Below are 16,428 nucleotides of genomic sequence, written 5' to 3'. Positions count from 1 at the left end.
CTTTATCACTTACCTTCCTCCCCTTGGCAACATATTTTGTAATTTCAAGATCCACTTTCATTGCTTTGCTGATGACACCCAGCTCTTCTTATCCACCTTTCCAAATTCTTCACTGCCACCCTCCTCCCTCACATCCTGCTCATCGGAAATTTTATCCTGATTCATTTCAAACTTCCTTAAATTAAACAGTGACAAAAATGAGTTTAAGGTTATTAGTACTAAATCCATCATTTCCAAAGTCAACAGTTTTTCCCTCACCATTGACAGCTCCTTGGTTCCTCCATCCCATCAGGCCAAGAGTCTGGGTGTCATACTTGACAGCGCTTTATTATTCCACTCTCACATCAATAACATTATCCAGTCTGCATATTTCCACCTAGAAAACAACTAACTCCACCTCTCTCTACACACTGCTTCCATTCTTGTTGATAGTCTTGTTGTTTCCTAAATTGATTATTGTAATTCTCTCTTCTCCAGTTTCCCTTACAAATCTTGAATGGTTCAAAATTCAGCTTTCTGAATCGGTACTAAAACTCCCTCATTTCACCACCCAGTCCCACAGCAACTCCACTGGCTTCATATTCAGAATTCAATTTAAAATCCAGCCTCACACATTCAAGGCCATCCACAACCTCGCCCCTCCTTTTCTATCTGATCTCCTCCACATTACCAGCCCTTCCTGCTCCGTCTGTTCTTCCTCACCTATCCCCCCTCACTGTTCCCTCTGTCCACCTCGGCACTATAGAAAAACAAAGCTTTGTCCCACTCTGCTCTCCAACTCTGGAACTCTCTTCCTCCAGACATCCGTAATATTGACTCTCTTCTTACCTTCAAATCCCAACTCTTAAACTTTTATCTGTTCAAGTTAGCCTTCTCTAATTTCTTGGCTGTTTCTACTTGTTTTTCATTTTAGTATCTGCTTTTATGCTGTGATTTTGTGCTGTATTGGTTCTAATCTTGTAATGTGTCCTTGGCTGGTTTGAAATGTGTTACCAATTAAAATGCATTAATATTATTGTTATTACTTTATTATATAATAATTTTCCATCCATCCATTATCTATACCCATTTCTTCCTTTTTGGATCTTGGGGGTCACTGGTGCCCTTGTCCAGCAGTCACTGTGTGAGAGGCGGGTGACATCCTGGACAGGTCGTAAGTTCTTCACAGGGACACATAGAGACAAATGATACAACCATTCACTCACACCTAGGGACAATTAGAGTTACCAATCAGCCTAACATGCGTGTTTTTGGTCTGTGGGAGGAACCCAGAGTACCCGGAGAAAACCCATGCATACACAGAGAGAACATGCAAACTCCATCCAGAAAGCCTCCTAGCCAAGATTTGATTCGGCTTCTTCTTACTGAGAGGCAACAGAACTACCAACTGAACCACCGTGCCACGCTATAACTTTCAGACTAAAAAATACCAAAACATTTATATAATTTGTATATTTTCTTTAGCAAGAGAAAATATCTCTTTGTAACTTTCTCTGTTTTTTTTTTTTGTTTGTTTGTTTGGTTTTTTTAGCCCGTGTCAAAAATTAAACAAAAGCATATCACATTATTAAGGGTGGCATGAGACAGAAAGTGGGAAGGGTTAGTCCGACATTGTCATCATTGCACAATGGTAAAATTAGTTCTCTGCATTTAACCCATCACACGTTACACTCAGGTGGAGCAGTGGGCAGCTATGTAGGCACCCGGGGAGCAATTAGGGGTTGTGTGTCATGCTCAGAGACACCACGGCATGTGGGAATGGCGGGGAGCCGAATCGCGATTTTCTAACTTTCTGGTCCAATTTGGCTGCCTTACCTCTACCCCATCTCAACCACTGAGAAATGCTGAAATACTTACAGTTAGAGGCTTTAATGATTTTTTTTATTGCTACTGTACCACACAAGTGATTTTGTCATTTGAAGACAAAAAAAATTGTTCATAAAAAGAATTACCTGTGCAATAAAAAGCAGGCACACATTCTTACAAGCCTAAAATGGCCCTGGATTGGATTGGAAATGCAAAAATGGTCTAGAAAAATCACATTATTTTACTAATTACAGCACAGGGGCTGGTAAAAGAGGCTTACATCTGTATTATTATGTCTTTCTGGGCTATTTTTACTACGTGAATGTACACCCAGTATCAACAAAATAACAGGACAACATGCAGCTAGAAAGTTGGAAACAGCAGCTATTACAATACAGTATGTCTTGATGCATGTTCAGTAATCCAGGTAGATAAATCTAACGAGGTTGAGTCAAGTCCTCAGGACGGATTCTTCTTGCTGAAATGTTTTGTCTTTTATCCACAAGACTTCTCCAGTCTGAGGAGCTACAACAAACTCCGTCTTATAAACAGCACCTTCTCATAGTGCAGTCCTTCTCAAATAGTGGGGCACGCCCCCTGTGGGGGGGGCCGGAGCAATGCCAGGGGGGGGGGCGCATGTGACCCCGGGGAACATTTTGCGGCAGGGATAAGGTTTTTTGTTTGGGTTTTTTTGCGCCATTCTCATTGTGTCAGGGTGCGTTCGGCAACTGTTTGCTAAAAACCGGCAACTCTCAGTCTTAATAATAATAAAGTTATGAGCAAACATGTCTGTCTTGTCCTTTGGGGAGCCATGATTGAACCGTGTCTCTGTGACAACTCCTCAGATGGTGACGCTCTGGACGCTTGTCACCCGCAGCGCTCATGCGACAGAGAATAAACTCAAAGCGAGTGCGTTACCTGCCCCTCTTCCTCTTTTACTTTAACAATTTATTTTTAGTTTGTCAAAGCACAATTTTTGTGTGTTTTTTAATACAGAAGTAATGTTTAATTAATGTTAGGACTCTATTCTTTACTAACAAGTCCTCTGCTCTGGACGCATTTCACCCACAGCACGCAGCAACAAAGAGTATGAACTCAAAGCGAGAGGGACACCTGCCCCCTCTTTCCTCTTTCGCGTTGACAAAATGTTTTAGTTTTATCGATTGTCAAAGCACAAGTTTCGCAGCGGAGGGTTGGGGGGGGGGGGGGGTGGCGAAATGTTTATTTCTTCCTGGGGGGCGTAACCAAAAATAATTGAGAAGCACTGCCATAGTGGATCCACCAGTTTGCAGGTTAACAAACTGGGAAACAGCAGCTACTATCTGCATGCACGTCAAGTCGCCATGGATGGGCTCATTTAGGAACTTTTTAAAATTCATTCTATAATAATGGCTCGGTAAATTATGAAAAAATTTGTCAGTCTGCTGCAATATTTGTATTCTTCCAAGCAACCCCTATGGAAACGGTGCTGAAAATCTCAGAAAATATGTGTTAATGTAGAAGCTCTTAATGTCCCTGGAGTAAACACATTTATATCTCTTTATCCTATAGGATAGTTTTATGATAGAAGTTAGTACAATATGTTCAAATTCTTAAGGTTTTAAACAATTAAGTAAAAAGATCTAAAATGACTTCTTATAAAATATTATGACAGAAAAAAATAAAGGCAATATGTGGTTTTAGCTCCAGGAAATATATTTATAACAAGAAACTAGCATTCCTTTGACAAAAGCATACAGCCTGCGTTTTTGTATGCCGGTTTTAAATAAAATATGTAAATACTTTGTATATGGCTGGCATGACTCAGGTACAACCACATCAAACTTTAGTTCAATATCTGTACATTTTATTGAGTTATTCATGTGTTTGCTAAAGATGATCAACGGTGATGACCAGCTTGAATGATGCTGTATCTATTAATTACTTTCTGAGAGTTTCATACCATCTAATGGTTCAGTAGATATTTTGCTAACTAAAAACAGAGTTAACTCCAACAATTAATGTCAGAGTTCAAGTATTTAAAGCGTTTAAAAGTTTCAAATAACTTTTGGAGATGGCGTTGTTGATGACTCTCGGCTATTAAACTTTCAGCTCAATGTTTGTAAAGTTCCCAGAGTTACAGCTACTTTAGTGTTTTCTAAGGGCAATTAGCTTTGACAGCCATCTTGAATTTGGTTGAATTCAACAGATGATCAGTTGTACTTATGCTTCCAGTATATTGTTTCTGGGAGTTTAAGTAAAATTGATCTAATACTTCATTAGAGACAAACAAAAGGAAGAAACAGACAAGGTTCAATCAAACAGTTATGGTCAAAATGTACTAAAAGCTCTCAGGCGATCTGTTCATACTCAAAGTATTTGTTGGTAAGAACTGAGTTGTAGCCATTTTGATGTTTGTTTTAGTCTAAATATTTCAGCTTTGCGGTATGGTGGTGTACTCCTGCCGAAATGAGGCTGACAGCAGCCATCAAAACTCGTTTCAGAGCTTCCATAGCTTCTCTGCTCTTCAGCTATTCAACTCAAACAGGGCTTTAGGACAGGACTTCTATTGGTAATGTCTTTTCAGATTAGTCTTGGCGAAGCTGCACCTCTGAGCATCGTGTAGTTTTATTTGTCGATGAGTGCTTCTGGCTGTCGTATGCATTACAAGAGTCTGAGAGAACTTGGTGGAGGAGTGCAGGTGTGTTTTCCTGGTGGCTCGGTGAGCGTTCAAATGCCTCAGGTAGTGCAGTGAGGGTCACACACTAAAAGACACACACACACACTGTAACCACCGCCTGCCAAAATACATTTGCCCCGCAAGGAGTTACTCATCTGTGTGCAACAAGCTAATGGTGCAGCATGGCACACACCAGCATACACGAGAACCCATTTGTAATGAAACACATTTCACCAGCTCCCAGTTTGTAAAGTAAAAAGTAAAACTGAAAGTACATCCTGAGCCAGAAAAAGTATTTATATTCTCTATCCCTTTAGCATTTTAGAAATGCTTCCTTTGTGCCAAATTCAAATTTTCTGGATTTTATGATTGGACAGCTCTGTTAGGCCCTGAAGTGGATTCAATAATTCAACTGTCAGCAGAGATGATTAATTATCATTCACTTCAGACATGCAGCAAATTGGTAAACATATTTAGCCTTCCACACCCTCAGAGGCAACCCAGATAATGAAAAAATACCAAAAAAAGTGAGATTGATAGCTATAGTCATTGAAGCAACTCTGAGCAAATACGAGGCAAGAAAGATTTACAAAATTTGGGAATTTAGAGTAACAATAATTTGACATTTTCAAGTGTAAAATGGTAAAGTTGTTCAAATATTGTAAAGAGAGCATGCATTTTAATTTAGTGCTTTATTTATTAAAAAGTATGTAATATGTTAAATATTTTCCTGTGTGAATTATTTTATTTTCCTGTATTCATGTACAAGCAAACACTGAAATTCCCATTGAAACTATGTATATTTGTAAAAGTGATACACATAAAAATTTAAGAAATGAAAAAGAAAAGTATATGTGATAAAATGCATTTAGTTGTTTTTTAATAGGATAAATAGTTTTCAAAATGTTCATCACATTACTTAAAAGTGAGAAGAAAAGTTGCACGTTATATGAAATTAAACCGTTACTTTAAGATTAACTTTCAAAGGAGATCGTGTTACAAAAAATTGTCATCTACTGCAAATAATGTGTTTGAAAAATATAAAACTAAAACATTAGCACAGTTTCTCCAGGTAATCAACTAATGGTTATAAAAGAAAACGTTTGTGTCTGCAGTCACAGAGTAAAGACTGCATTTGCTGTCAAGGAAGGGAACCGAAGGGTAAAACAACAATTTTCCAGTAAACATAAATAAAATCTCAGGGCCAGATTTAGCAGTTTGCACTGCTGGGCATCAAGTAAGAGCCTTTGAGGTCATTGTTATACTTAAAAAGTGTCCAGAAAGGAAATTTAATTGTTTAAAAAAGGACAAAAATACATGTTCTCGTGGTTCAAGTTCAAGAATCTTTATTATCCCCGAGGGGCAATTAGTTTCACAGTCAAGAAAACACACAAAAACATCCATACTATACAAGACGTTGAGCCATTACAGAAATCATCAATGTTCATTGAGAAGCCTGATCACTACAGGGATGAATGAGTTTTTCAGTCTGTTCATTCTACGTCTGACCATCATCTTATCAGGATAATGGACTATCTAGTGCTTCATGGACCTCCTCGTTGTAAATGCATGTGTAGTGTTCATAAATGTGCTTTTGGCTGGCAGAGTTTTTTTGATGTCTTAAATCTTGCCCTGTAAGGACAAGGTGTGAAGAGATCTTTTTTGTAATGCCACTATCCCTCTCCTCATGGCTTTGTCCCTTTTTCTGTCTAAAAAATGCATTCTGAATAAAAATAAGAAGGCCGCGCTTTATAGCAGCAGCTTCGTGCACTCCGTCCATCTGTACGTACATGTTCTCGTTGTATCTCGGTGCAATGATGATAAAAAGCTTATTCTGATTCTGAGTCTGATCTGGGCAGCAGATACCTGCGTACAGATGGAAGCAACCTGATCTCACTATGGAGTGAGTGATCAGGATCTGCCAGAATCAGCCTGGCCTCGTGCACTGACCTTGCCTTGTGTAGGTCAGTGAGGTTCTGTAGGGCTATGCCAGCAGTTTTGCTGCACATCCTGACACATCCTGTGGTGACTTCAGATTATAGCTATTTAGATTTCCTTTATTTTTGTTTTCTCTTTCTTTATTTCAGTTGGATGTAACGGCCATTTTGAACTAGACTGACTCCAAACAGTCATCTTTATTTAGTTATATTTTATTAACCTTTTATTTAACCAGGCAAATTCCACTGAGATCACAGATCTCTTTTAGAAAGGAGACCTGGTCTTTAGAGGTACATTCAATGATTATTTCCTTAATTTTCATTAAAATATGTCCAGTGGTTCATGAGATATTTTCCTGACAGAGTTGTTTCAAAGGTAATGCTAAACTGAGTTTGCATGATCAGTTAGCTTTTGGAGTATTCGTTTTGGATGACTCTCATCTGCTAGATATTTTGCTAACACAGCAGACAAATGCACATACAGATGGGCAAAAATGCGAACATGAAAACTATATACTGGTTTTGATTGTAACACATCTCCAGTCAAGCCCCATGAGCATATGACTTCAAGTTAAATATGAAAACATTTGTGTCAGTAAAGGTGATTTGTGGTATTAAAACAAATTAATTAAAATCAAATAAATCAAATCAGTTTTTCCAACTTTAGCCTTGATTATGAAAGAAAAGCCAGGTGTCCAAATAAAGCAGCTACTTTTGTCTGAGGTTATTTTTAGCTGCCAGCCTAGTGGGTCCTCTATCGAATCAGCCAGTGTGTGGGTAATAGTAGATGGTATCCAACCAACCAGTGTTAATGTGTCTATATGAAAAGTTTTAAGTTACACCAGCAGTGTGTGTGGTTGTTGCTCATGTCATTACAAAGCAGTTATCACTAATGTGATGCCAAGCAGTCTCCTCTATCCAGGGAAGACCCGAGCTGTGGGGAGGATTTGTTCCCATTCAGCCACATCGGTCAGTTTTTCTTTCCACATCAAGCTGAGAGGATGGTTTCATTATATTAGGGAAACAAATCTGCACTTCTTGTTCTCATATTGATGGTTAATATGTCTTTAAATATAAACTTTGTAGGCTAAATTTATGAAAGGCTGCTAACTTCTATGTGAATTTGTTTACCTACAAAAAGAGCTGAAGGGGCTGAAAATAGGTCAACAATGATGACGTCCAAGAAAGAGCCGCTTGGGATGGAGAAGTTGGACAGTTTTAATGTACTGGAACATATTTAGTCTCCAACTTGTCAAGTAAAGTGTGCCAATTGTTTTCTTTTTTTAAACAATCTTGAACTAGAGTTAAAAACACATGGAAACTGTAAATTAGTGTGGCAGAAATTTAGCAAAAAACTGAGCGTGTGAATGCCAAGCTCTGCTTTTCTGGCACTCCACTGCCTTACTTTATCCACAATATTTCTTCATAACCGTTATCTTACTCTATCTTTCTCTTTTCTTTTAGGTTTAGCAGCGGATTCACTCTTAAATTCCCACCTAAATAATTTATCTGAGAACCTACGCCTGTTCAGTTCTGTCATATTTGTTTACCTAAACCGACTACAGCCAGCTAAATGTAGATCAGCCACATGTATCTCAAGCTTCCACTTGGTTGTTGGCGGACTCAACTGAGTGCTTTGTTTACATGGAGTGTGGACCCACATTTCAGAACTGCATATTCATTGACTATGACTGGAAAACTACTGTTTTTTTCCGGATTATTCGTCGCTCTGGAGTATAGGTCGCATCAGTCAAAAAATGCCTCATAAAGAGGAAAAAACATACACTGTATAAGTCGCTTCGGAGTATAAGTCACTTTTATTTAGACGTGTATTTCACAAAATGCAAGAGCAGACATTTAATCTGAAATAATCATAACACACGGACTGTCCATTGGGAGCACCGGGACATTTCCCGGTGGCCTGGCCCGCTCAGTGGTCGCTGAGTGACTGGACCATATTCTCGGTTTATTATTTTAAATTAACAAGACGCTCTTGCCCGGTCTCACTCATGTCTCACTGAAGCTGCACTGTAGCAATGGGGAAAGACAGACACCTCCCCCTGCCTCCTCTCGTCTTTTTCTGAGTGTGTGTCTGTCACAACAGAGACACACAGGTTGTGCACCCGCCCTGTAGACTCACGCTCCCAACTGTTATATGTTCGCTCGTGGCGTGTGCACACAGAACATACCTGGGATCCTGAACAGGCTTAATTAAAATAGCAAGCCAACAAGTCCGACAAGCAAGTTACCATCCTCAGTGTTGCTTCTGAACAACTCTGCCAACTCCGAAGGAAGATGTGTGTGTGGGGGGGGGGGGGGGGGTTAGCATAAGAGGAACAATATTTAGTTGGCAAAAGCCTAGAGGGCCCTCTTGTGGCTGCAAATGGTAATGTTTACTCTTTGGTTCATGTCTGTCTGAATGAACATTTATCACATCAGTCAAAGATTGTGTCATGAATAGGGAAAAATATGAATATAAGTCGCTTCAGACTTCATGTCGCAGGACTGGCCAAACTATGAAAAAATAATTAATTATAGGTGGAAAATACAGTACTTGGTTAAACACTTTGAAACTGCACATTGTGTAGTTCAGGTTAACTTTATAAGTTTTATTTTATAGTTTGCAATGAGTATGTTTGAATGTACTGAGTAAGGTCTTGCTGAAAATACAAAATCAGACCTTAGCCTAAATCAAACATGGCACAAGACAGATGAAGACGACAGATAAAGCAGAAATCATGACGTCAGACAGACAGGCAGACAGAGATATGAATAAGAAGCAAGACAGGAGGCGTGACGGTGCACTGGGGCATGTAAAGGCAACTGGTGTCGCCGCTGTGCTTCTTGCCCCTGCGGCGCACGGAGTGAAATGAAGCTGGGGAGAGGCAAGGCAGGAACTGAATCAAAAGAAAAGACAATGATTGACTCCAACAAATTGACAAGACATGAAAGAGCAAGACAGAGGGGACAAAAGAGAAGCAAATGGAGAAGGTAGATTGTCAGCCGCTGCATTTAATCCACTGTGTGACTGCAGCATTAAACAAACTCCCAGCATGATTCTCAATGTGCTTACCATGGCGACTTGTACCCCCTGCTTTTGAGTGTGATGCCCCTAACAAGCTGAACATTTGTCAGCAAAATCAGGAAGCTCTTACTGCTGTCAGTAGGCAGAAAGTGGCAGCGGTGGCCCACAAACACACTGCCAGATATCACATTAGCAGGATGTGTAGCGTGCGCACGTGTGTGTTTATGTGACATGTGTCAGCAGCTCTCACCAGCTCTTGATTTGGCTTGTTAGAGTTACTTCTGGGAGTTTTAAGAGCCAAGAGCCATCCAGTCCGTGTGCTTTATGTAGGTCATTAATGCAGAGCTCATTTAGCCTGGACCCAACCCAGCAAATTGTCCTCGTGTGTTTCTTCAGCTGCTCTTTGCTCATGTGTTTATTTGACGTTTGTCATTTATGAAGCATACAGTGGGGTTCTTCTAAAATGGCAAAAACTAAAACATGTTTTGGTCACGTAGGAACTTGCAGATGGTTTAGCTTATTTTGAAGCGCACTAAAACAATGATGCTTGGGAACGTGTTTTAATTCACCCAAAACATGGCTAATTAAGCAACGCTGGAATTTAGATTGGGTGCTTAAAGTGATTCTCTGTGAGTGAAAACAAACCTCAGAATTGTTTGCTTGGAAAAGAAAACAAAGTATTTATGAATAAAAATGTGATGCACTCAAAGATTTATACTGTTTAAGGGGTATTACAAAATACAAGTCTACACAAAGTACCAAATGTTTACAAACTTCACATACAGCAAAGTACCAATGATTTTAAAATTCCATCCATCCATTATCTTTAACCGCTTCTTCCTTTTCAGGTCATAGGGGTCACTGGTGCCCATATCCAGCAGTCACTGTGCGAGAGGCGGAGACACCCCGGACAGGTCGCAAGTCCTACCAGTCTCCAACTGGTAGAGCTGCTGCATCTCAGCGAGCAGATTACCCTGGTTCAAATCCCAGTCCGGGGGGCCTTTCTGGGTGAAGTTTGCATGTTCTTTCCATGCATGTGTGGGTATTCTCCGGGTACTCCCATTTCCTCCCACAGACCAAAAACATGCATGTTAGACTGATTGGAAACTCTAAATCAGGGGTGTCAAAATCACTTACAAAAGGGGTTAAAATTAAAACTTTTTTTTCAAACTAAAGGCCAATTTCAGAATCTGCATTAACTCAAATCAAAAACCCAACATCTTTTCTTGGTCACAGGTTCCTCAACAAGACTATGACTGGTCTCATTTAATGTTCTCTGTTGTGTTTTTGACATTGTAATCAACTATTACTGAAAAATATTAAAAGAAAGAAGTAGTTTACGTTTCACATATCATCTTGGGGGTCAAATAAGATGTCAACGACGGCCACATTTGGCCCCTGGGCCTTAAGTTTGACACGTGTGCTCTAAACTGTCCCTAGGTGTGAGTGAGAGAGTGGATGGTTGTTTGTCTTGTTTGTCTTGATGTGTCCCTGTGATGGACTTGCAACCTGTCCATGGTGTCCCCCACCACTCGCACAGTGATTGCGGGACATGGGCACCAGTCACCCCCGTGACCCCAAAAGATAGAAGCGGGTAAAGATAACGGATGAATGGAAAATATCTTATTTAAAGAACAGTTGAATGGATTACATTATTCCCACTGAGCAGTGCCGTTGATCAATTTTTACCTATTTACAAGAAATATCGATGCACAAAAGGCAAAGCTGGGTGACTAAACTGGACACTTGTGCTCTCTAATCCCTTCAGTGACTCTCCATTAGAAATATTATTCAACAATATGCAATTTAATAATGAAACGTTTCAGAAACCTTTGTTCACCCATCTGGAGTCCCATTCACAAATGTGACATTTTGATATGGAGGAAAAAGGAAATCTTAAGATAACCTTGTCTGAACGTGCTGTGATTATTCTTATTCTTACTCCTCTTCTCTGAACTTTCCATGCCGTCTACATTTTCTTCAGTTTGGCAATAAAATACCACGATGTGTTTAGACCTTGAGTGCAATTTGATAAATTATGAGGTAGAAATATACACCTTTATTGAAAAACAAAGAAATTATTCTGTCTTAAAAACCTTGAATGTTGATATGTTATGTGGCTGATTCACAGTTAAATACTAGGTGCCATGTAAATCTTCCACAATTAAGTATTCTACAACTCAGCACAATATGGCTTGTCACTTATGTGTTTTACAACATGACGTGATCAAATTCTAAATAATCTGTTTGGCAATTCAACCATAGGCCTTTGTCAATCTATAATTTACTCACTGCTACTTGTTCTGGAGTAGTTTATTGTGCAAAGAACTGTGCTTGTGATAAATCAGAGTGTATGGATTATATTGTGATGCCATAAAACTGTACAACAGCCACAATAAACCTGATGATGAACTTTTCCTTACAACCTCTTTATCAGCCTCCTACATAGGCAGCAGCCTGTGAGGCTCACAGACAGAGAAATGCAAAGAGAGTAATATCAAAATCCAAAATGAAATGCAGGGGAGTTGAAATGAAACTGGGCAGGATGAGAGAGAGTGAGAGAGAAAGTGGAGAAGCAAATTAGACTATGATGAGAAGTGGCAGCGCATTAACAAATCACTGCTCTGACAGCTTTCATGATGCCTCAAAGGGAGATTATTGAAAAATCTGGATACATTTTTTTATATATATAAACTCTTGCAGGGTTGTATCAAATGTTGCAACATGCTGTAAAATGTTTGAGGCTGAGATTAAAGACAAATCCACTCAGTTAAATGTTTAAATGCATCCTACCTTAACCCCACTAAAGATGTCTTCTTTTGTCTTTTTCCTCTTCAGCGAGTCATCCTCCTCCATCTCACTCTGTCCTCTCCAACTACCTCCATGTCTTTTCTAACTACATCCACAAATCTCCTCTTTGTGTTTTTCCTGGCAGCTGCATTTCTAACATCCTTCTACCAGTATACCCACTGTCCCTCCTCTGGACATGTCCAAACCATCTCAGTCTGGCCTCTCTAACTTTATCTCCCAGTTGTTCAACCTGTGCTGTACCTCTGATGATCTAATCTTATCCATCCTTGTCACTCCTAAGGAGAACCTCAACATTTTCATTTCTGCTACTTCTCGTTCTAAACATGTCTAATCATGTGGATCCACACAATAGTTTTCCTGTTTATGGTTTTCTTTATGTAAACTACTTCCTAATATCTAAAAAAGTTAAGTCTGGTCCTTTGGACGGGTTCAAAAGTATTACTACTTTGAACTCACTACTAGAAACCACTACTTTGTGGTATACTAATAATCTATATATTGTATATAAAAATATTCCATTGATCAATAGTTGACTTTTATGTGTCTTTATAACTTTACACTTTTCAAACTCCATCCATCCATCCATTATCTTTTACCGGCTTGTTCCATTTTGAGTCAGATGGGCCACTGGTGCCCATGTCCAGCAATCACTGTGCAAGAGGCGGGGTACACCCTGGACAGGTCTCCAGTCCATCACAGGGACACATAGAGACAAACGAGACAAACAAACATTCACTCTCTCACTCACACCTAGAGACAATTTAGAGTTACCAATCAGTCTAACCTGCATGTTTTTGGTTTTTGGGAGGAAACAGGAGTACCCGAAGAAAACCCACGCATGCACAGAGAAAACATGCAAACTCCACCCAGAAAGGCCCCGGACCAGGATTTGAACCAGCGACCTTGTCGCTGAGAGACAGCAGCTCTACCAGTTATGCCATCGTACTGCCCCACTTTTCAAACTATTTACTTTTATTTTAAATAAAATTTCCTACACAAAAGCATTAAAATTCCTTTGTTCTCTTTAAAATCTACCACAATGTAATAGTGATATTTTGTTGTCTTATGCTATCTTTAGCTTAAGCAACTTTTAGCTTAAAGACACTGCTATAATTCTGTAATGTTTAAGTACTGTTTTGCTGCTTTTAGCATTTACCTGCTGCTCTTTTACATTTAGCTTTTAGCTACTCTTTTGCTTCTATTCTACAGACTTTAGGTTGTAGTTGTCGTTTTGACACATTTAGCTGTCATGTCTGCTCCTTTTAGATTTTAGCTACAGTTCAGTTACTCTTGACTTGTCTGTCATTCTGAAACTTTTAGCCACCAATTTGCTATATTTAGCCTTTAGATACATATCTGTGACCTCTTAGTTAATGTTCTATGACTTTTAGCTTTCAATATTGAGTTGCTTTTACTTTATCTACCATTCTGTGGATTTTACTGTTCTACTACATTTAGATGTAAACTTTTTTGTAAAATTGTTGTTTCTATAGTTAGTTTTGTGCCCGGGGTCAGACTTAAACCTCAGACATCCTGATTTTCACAGAGGAGATGCAGCGTTACAAATAAACATCCTAAAAATGTTTCACACAGCTGATTAACAAGCGTTTGAGACTTGTAAATCAAATCAGATTGATTTTTATAAGTCCTAATGTGACCTACAGGAGACACTGTGGAAGGTCCACCCATTATCCCTCCTCCAGATGTTTCTCTCACACATTTGAACACGTGCGCCCACTAGTGGTCTTTCGCGGTGTTACTTACGGTAGAACACGTACTCCGTGTAGCTGGACCAGACTTTGTCCTCCGTGTGCTGGTTGACAAACGAGGCCGTGACCGACGAGTTGCAGGCCACCATTTGGAAACCGCACTCCGACAACATGTCAAAAGCTCTCTCCAGGTGCTTGAACTTGAGGTAGAACCGGGAGGTGTACCGGTCCGGTGTCCTGTCCGGGTCACGGCTCTCGTTTAAAGTCTCCCCGAATACCTCTTTGGCGAGGGCCACCCTGCCGCAAATCAGTATCCGAGGGACCCTCCGGAACTTGGCATCAGACTGATTCTCACGGCCCATGGTGCACGAGCCTCGGTAGCCCACCGTGATGAAGCCGCTCTTTCTATCCGCGGGGACCAAAGAGGGCGGGGGGCACTGCCGGTGGTCGCTGCCCTGAGACCCATCCTCGTGGTCGCTGTGGAAGTAGTCATCCGGGCTGTGTTTGATATCCTCGGGGCTCAAGAGCTTCACCAGGTCAGGCAGCTGGAAGTACTCAGCCTCCTTTCTGAGCCTCCCTTTCTCCGGAAAATGGTCCGGGAGGACAACCTGCCGGTCCCGGAGAAAATCCAAAACGTAGCGGAATAAAAACCCATCCCTGTCGATGAAGTAACGGCCTTTGGGGTCCCTTGCCAGGTCATTAGACGCTTCTTTTTTGGAAGAGAAGAGCTTCCCAAGTAACGAGTTTGGGGTGCCCACCAAAGTTGAGTGGCGCGTGTAATAAACCTGCCCCCCGACGTTTAACTCAACAACATCTGGAAAACTGTTCTGGACCGACGCCTGGTCTTTGGGATTAGTCCTACAGTTTCCATTCAGCGCCATCATTTCCATCACAAACAAACAGGCACCTCTTTAACAGCAAGTCCCTCAAAAATATGGGAAGAAAATGGATCCGAGTCAAAAGTTCTTCTCCAACCTCATCTCACAAAAATCATGACTAATCAAACACTTTCCCCAGTTAGTTCCCTGTCATTACTGGGGGGGGGTTCTGAAAAGGGTAAATAAAAAGTCTGATGGTGGGAGAGAGACGCTAAAAATCAGTGCTGCATGAGAGGAAAACCATCTCCGAGGCTTGCATTAGTGGCTGTGAGACTCCTATCGCCTGTGGGGAAACAGCATTAGTCCTACAAGAGGAGGATGGAGGCTGAAAGAAGCCTAATGCACCGAGAGGAAAACACACTTGCCTTGAAATATTCCTTTTGTTGTCGTTCCCGGGAGTGTTTCCCAACAAAGAGAAATCTTTCCTCACTAAAACTCAATGGAAGAAACTTCTTTCAGGATTATTTTAGTCCAAACTGGAGAAGGGCGCTGACGTTGCTCTTCAACTTCCCACGAACACCAAAAGATCCCCCAGTGGCAACAAAAATAAAATAAAAATAAAGATCTTGGAGAAACTTGGAAAAAATAGCAGCACACACACCTTCCTCTATTGATTTTCACTGCAGTCTGTCGTTATAGAAGAAGAAGATGATCTTGGGAGATCATCTGATGTCTGCTCCTGTGGTGTCAAAGTCCCGGTTTCATCTCGGAGTGGCTGCAGGAAGCCGGAGCTGTCCGTGGTGCTGAAACGAGCAGCTCAGTCTCCCCTCCCTCGCTCTTCTCCTCACCCTCCCTGCGCACACTCGCACCGCCTCCCTTTCCCAACAGAGTTGGGTGGTGTCTTCACCGCTCCCACCCACCCCTCCTCTATCACCTCCTCCAGCACACATCCACACAAACATACACCAGACTATAACTTGATCCTGTAAAAGGTAAAGTTTAAGGCTTCTTAGAGGCACATAGCAGTGTCACTATCAGTACTACAGTACAGATAGTAATTGCAGTTAGTCTCACTTTGATATTTGCTTGAATACATTCCTGACTGCACTTTTGCCAGCTTCACAGAGTTCTGCAACATTAGGCTGGTAAAGAACATTGAGTGTTCTCAAACCTGGTGGATGGTTTGAGTTGAAGCTGAGTGGGATTTCACTCTCTGCTTCGTAAAATGAGCAACAGCGCCCCCCTCTGTTACTTGTGTGATTTTTCTATCTAGGTGTACATAAGTGCATCAGTGTGTGCGCGTCATTCAGACCCATTCATACAGAAGAAGAACCACTGAAACGTTTGGCTTCATCAGGAAATTTCATTCAAATCTATGTTGGACTTTACAAGATATGTTGCTGATATAAACAGAAAACAAAACATGAAATGTTAACAATCACATAAACTGTGTAAAAATCGTTTTGCATTGTCAAGTTGATTGGTGTGTGTGTGTGTGTGTGTGTATTTTGATTATTTGTTTATTTTTTCAAGTATTTTATGGACTATTAGTGAAAGAGTTGCACAGTTTTTATTCAAGTATGAAGTTGATAAGTTAAAGCTAAGATGTTCCATCCATCCATTTTCTTTCCTCTTCTCCTTTCTGGGTTGTGGGGAGCTGGTG

At 40.5% G+C, this 16,428-nt stretch overlaps 1 protein-coding gene across 2 annotated transcripts in view; it reads right to left on the bottom strand.

The window, feature by feature from the left end:
* kctd16b (potassium channel tetramerization domain containing 16b) overlaps positions 1 to 14,849 on the bottom strand; it is a 187,629-nt gene extending 172,780 nt beyond the window's left edge. Inside the window, exon 1 of one of the 2 annotated variants that reach the window (XM_037687899.1) lies at positions 13,999 to 14,849. In XM_037687899.1, the coding sequence (XP_037543827.1) occupies positions 13,999 to 14,837 (839 nt within the window). In that variant the 5' untranslated portion in view covers positions 14,838 to 14,849. The remainder of the gene's footprint in view (positions 1 to 13,998) is intronic. The other variant, XM_037687898.1, reaches the window with a different exon arrangement.
* Positions 14,850 to 16,428: the final 1,579 nt, after the last annotated feature.

The sequence above is a fragment of the Nematolebias whitei genome, chromosome 14 (assembly GCF_014905685.2).
Source record: "Nematolebias whitei isolate Nwh7 chromosome 14, NemWhi1, whole genome shotgun sequence".
Lineage (NCBI taxonomy): Eukaryota > Metazoa > Chordata > Actinopteri > Cyprinodontiformes > Rivulidae > Nematolebias > Nematolebias whitei.
Note: the sequence above shows the minus strand (reverse complement) of the source record. Positions and strands in the feature narration are given on the sequence as shown.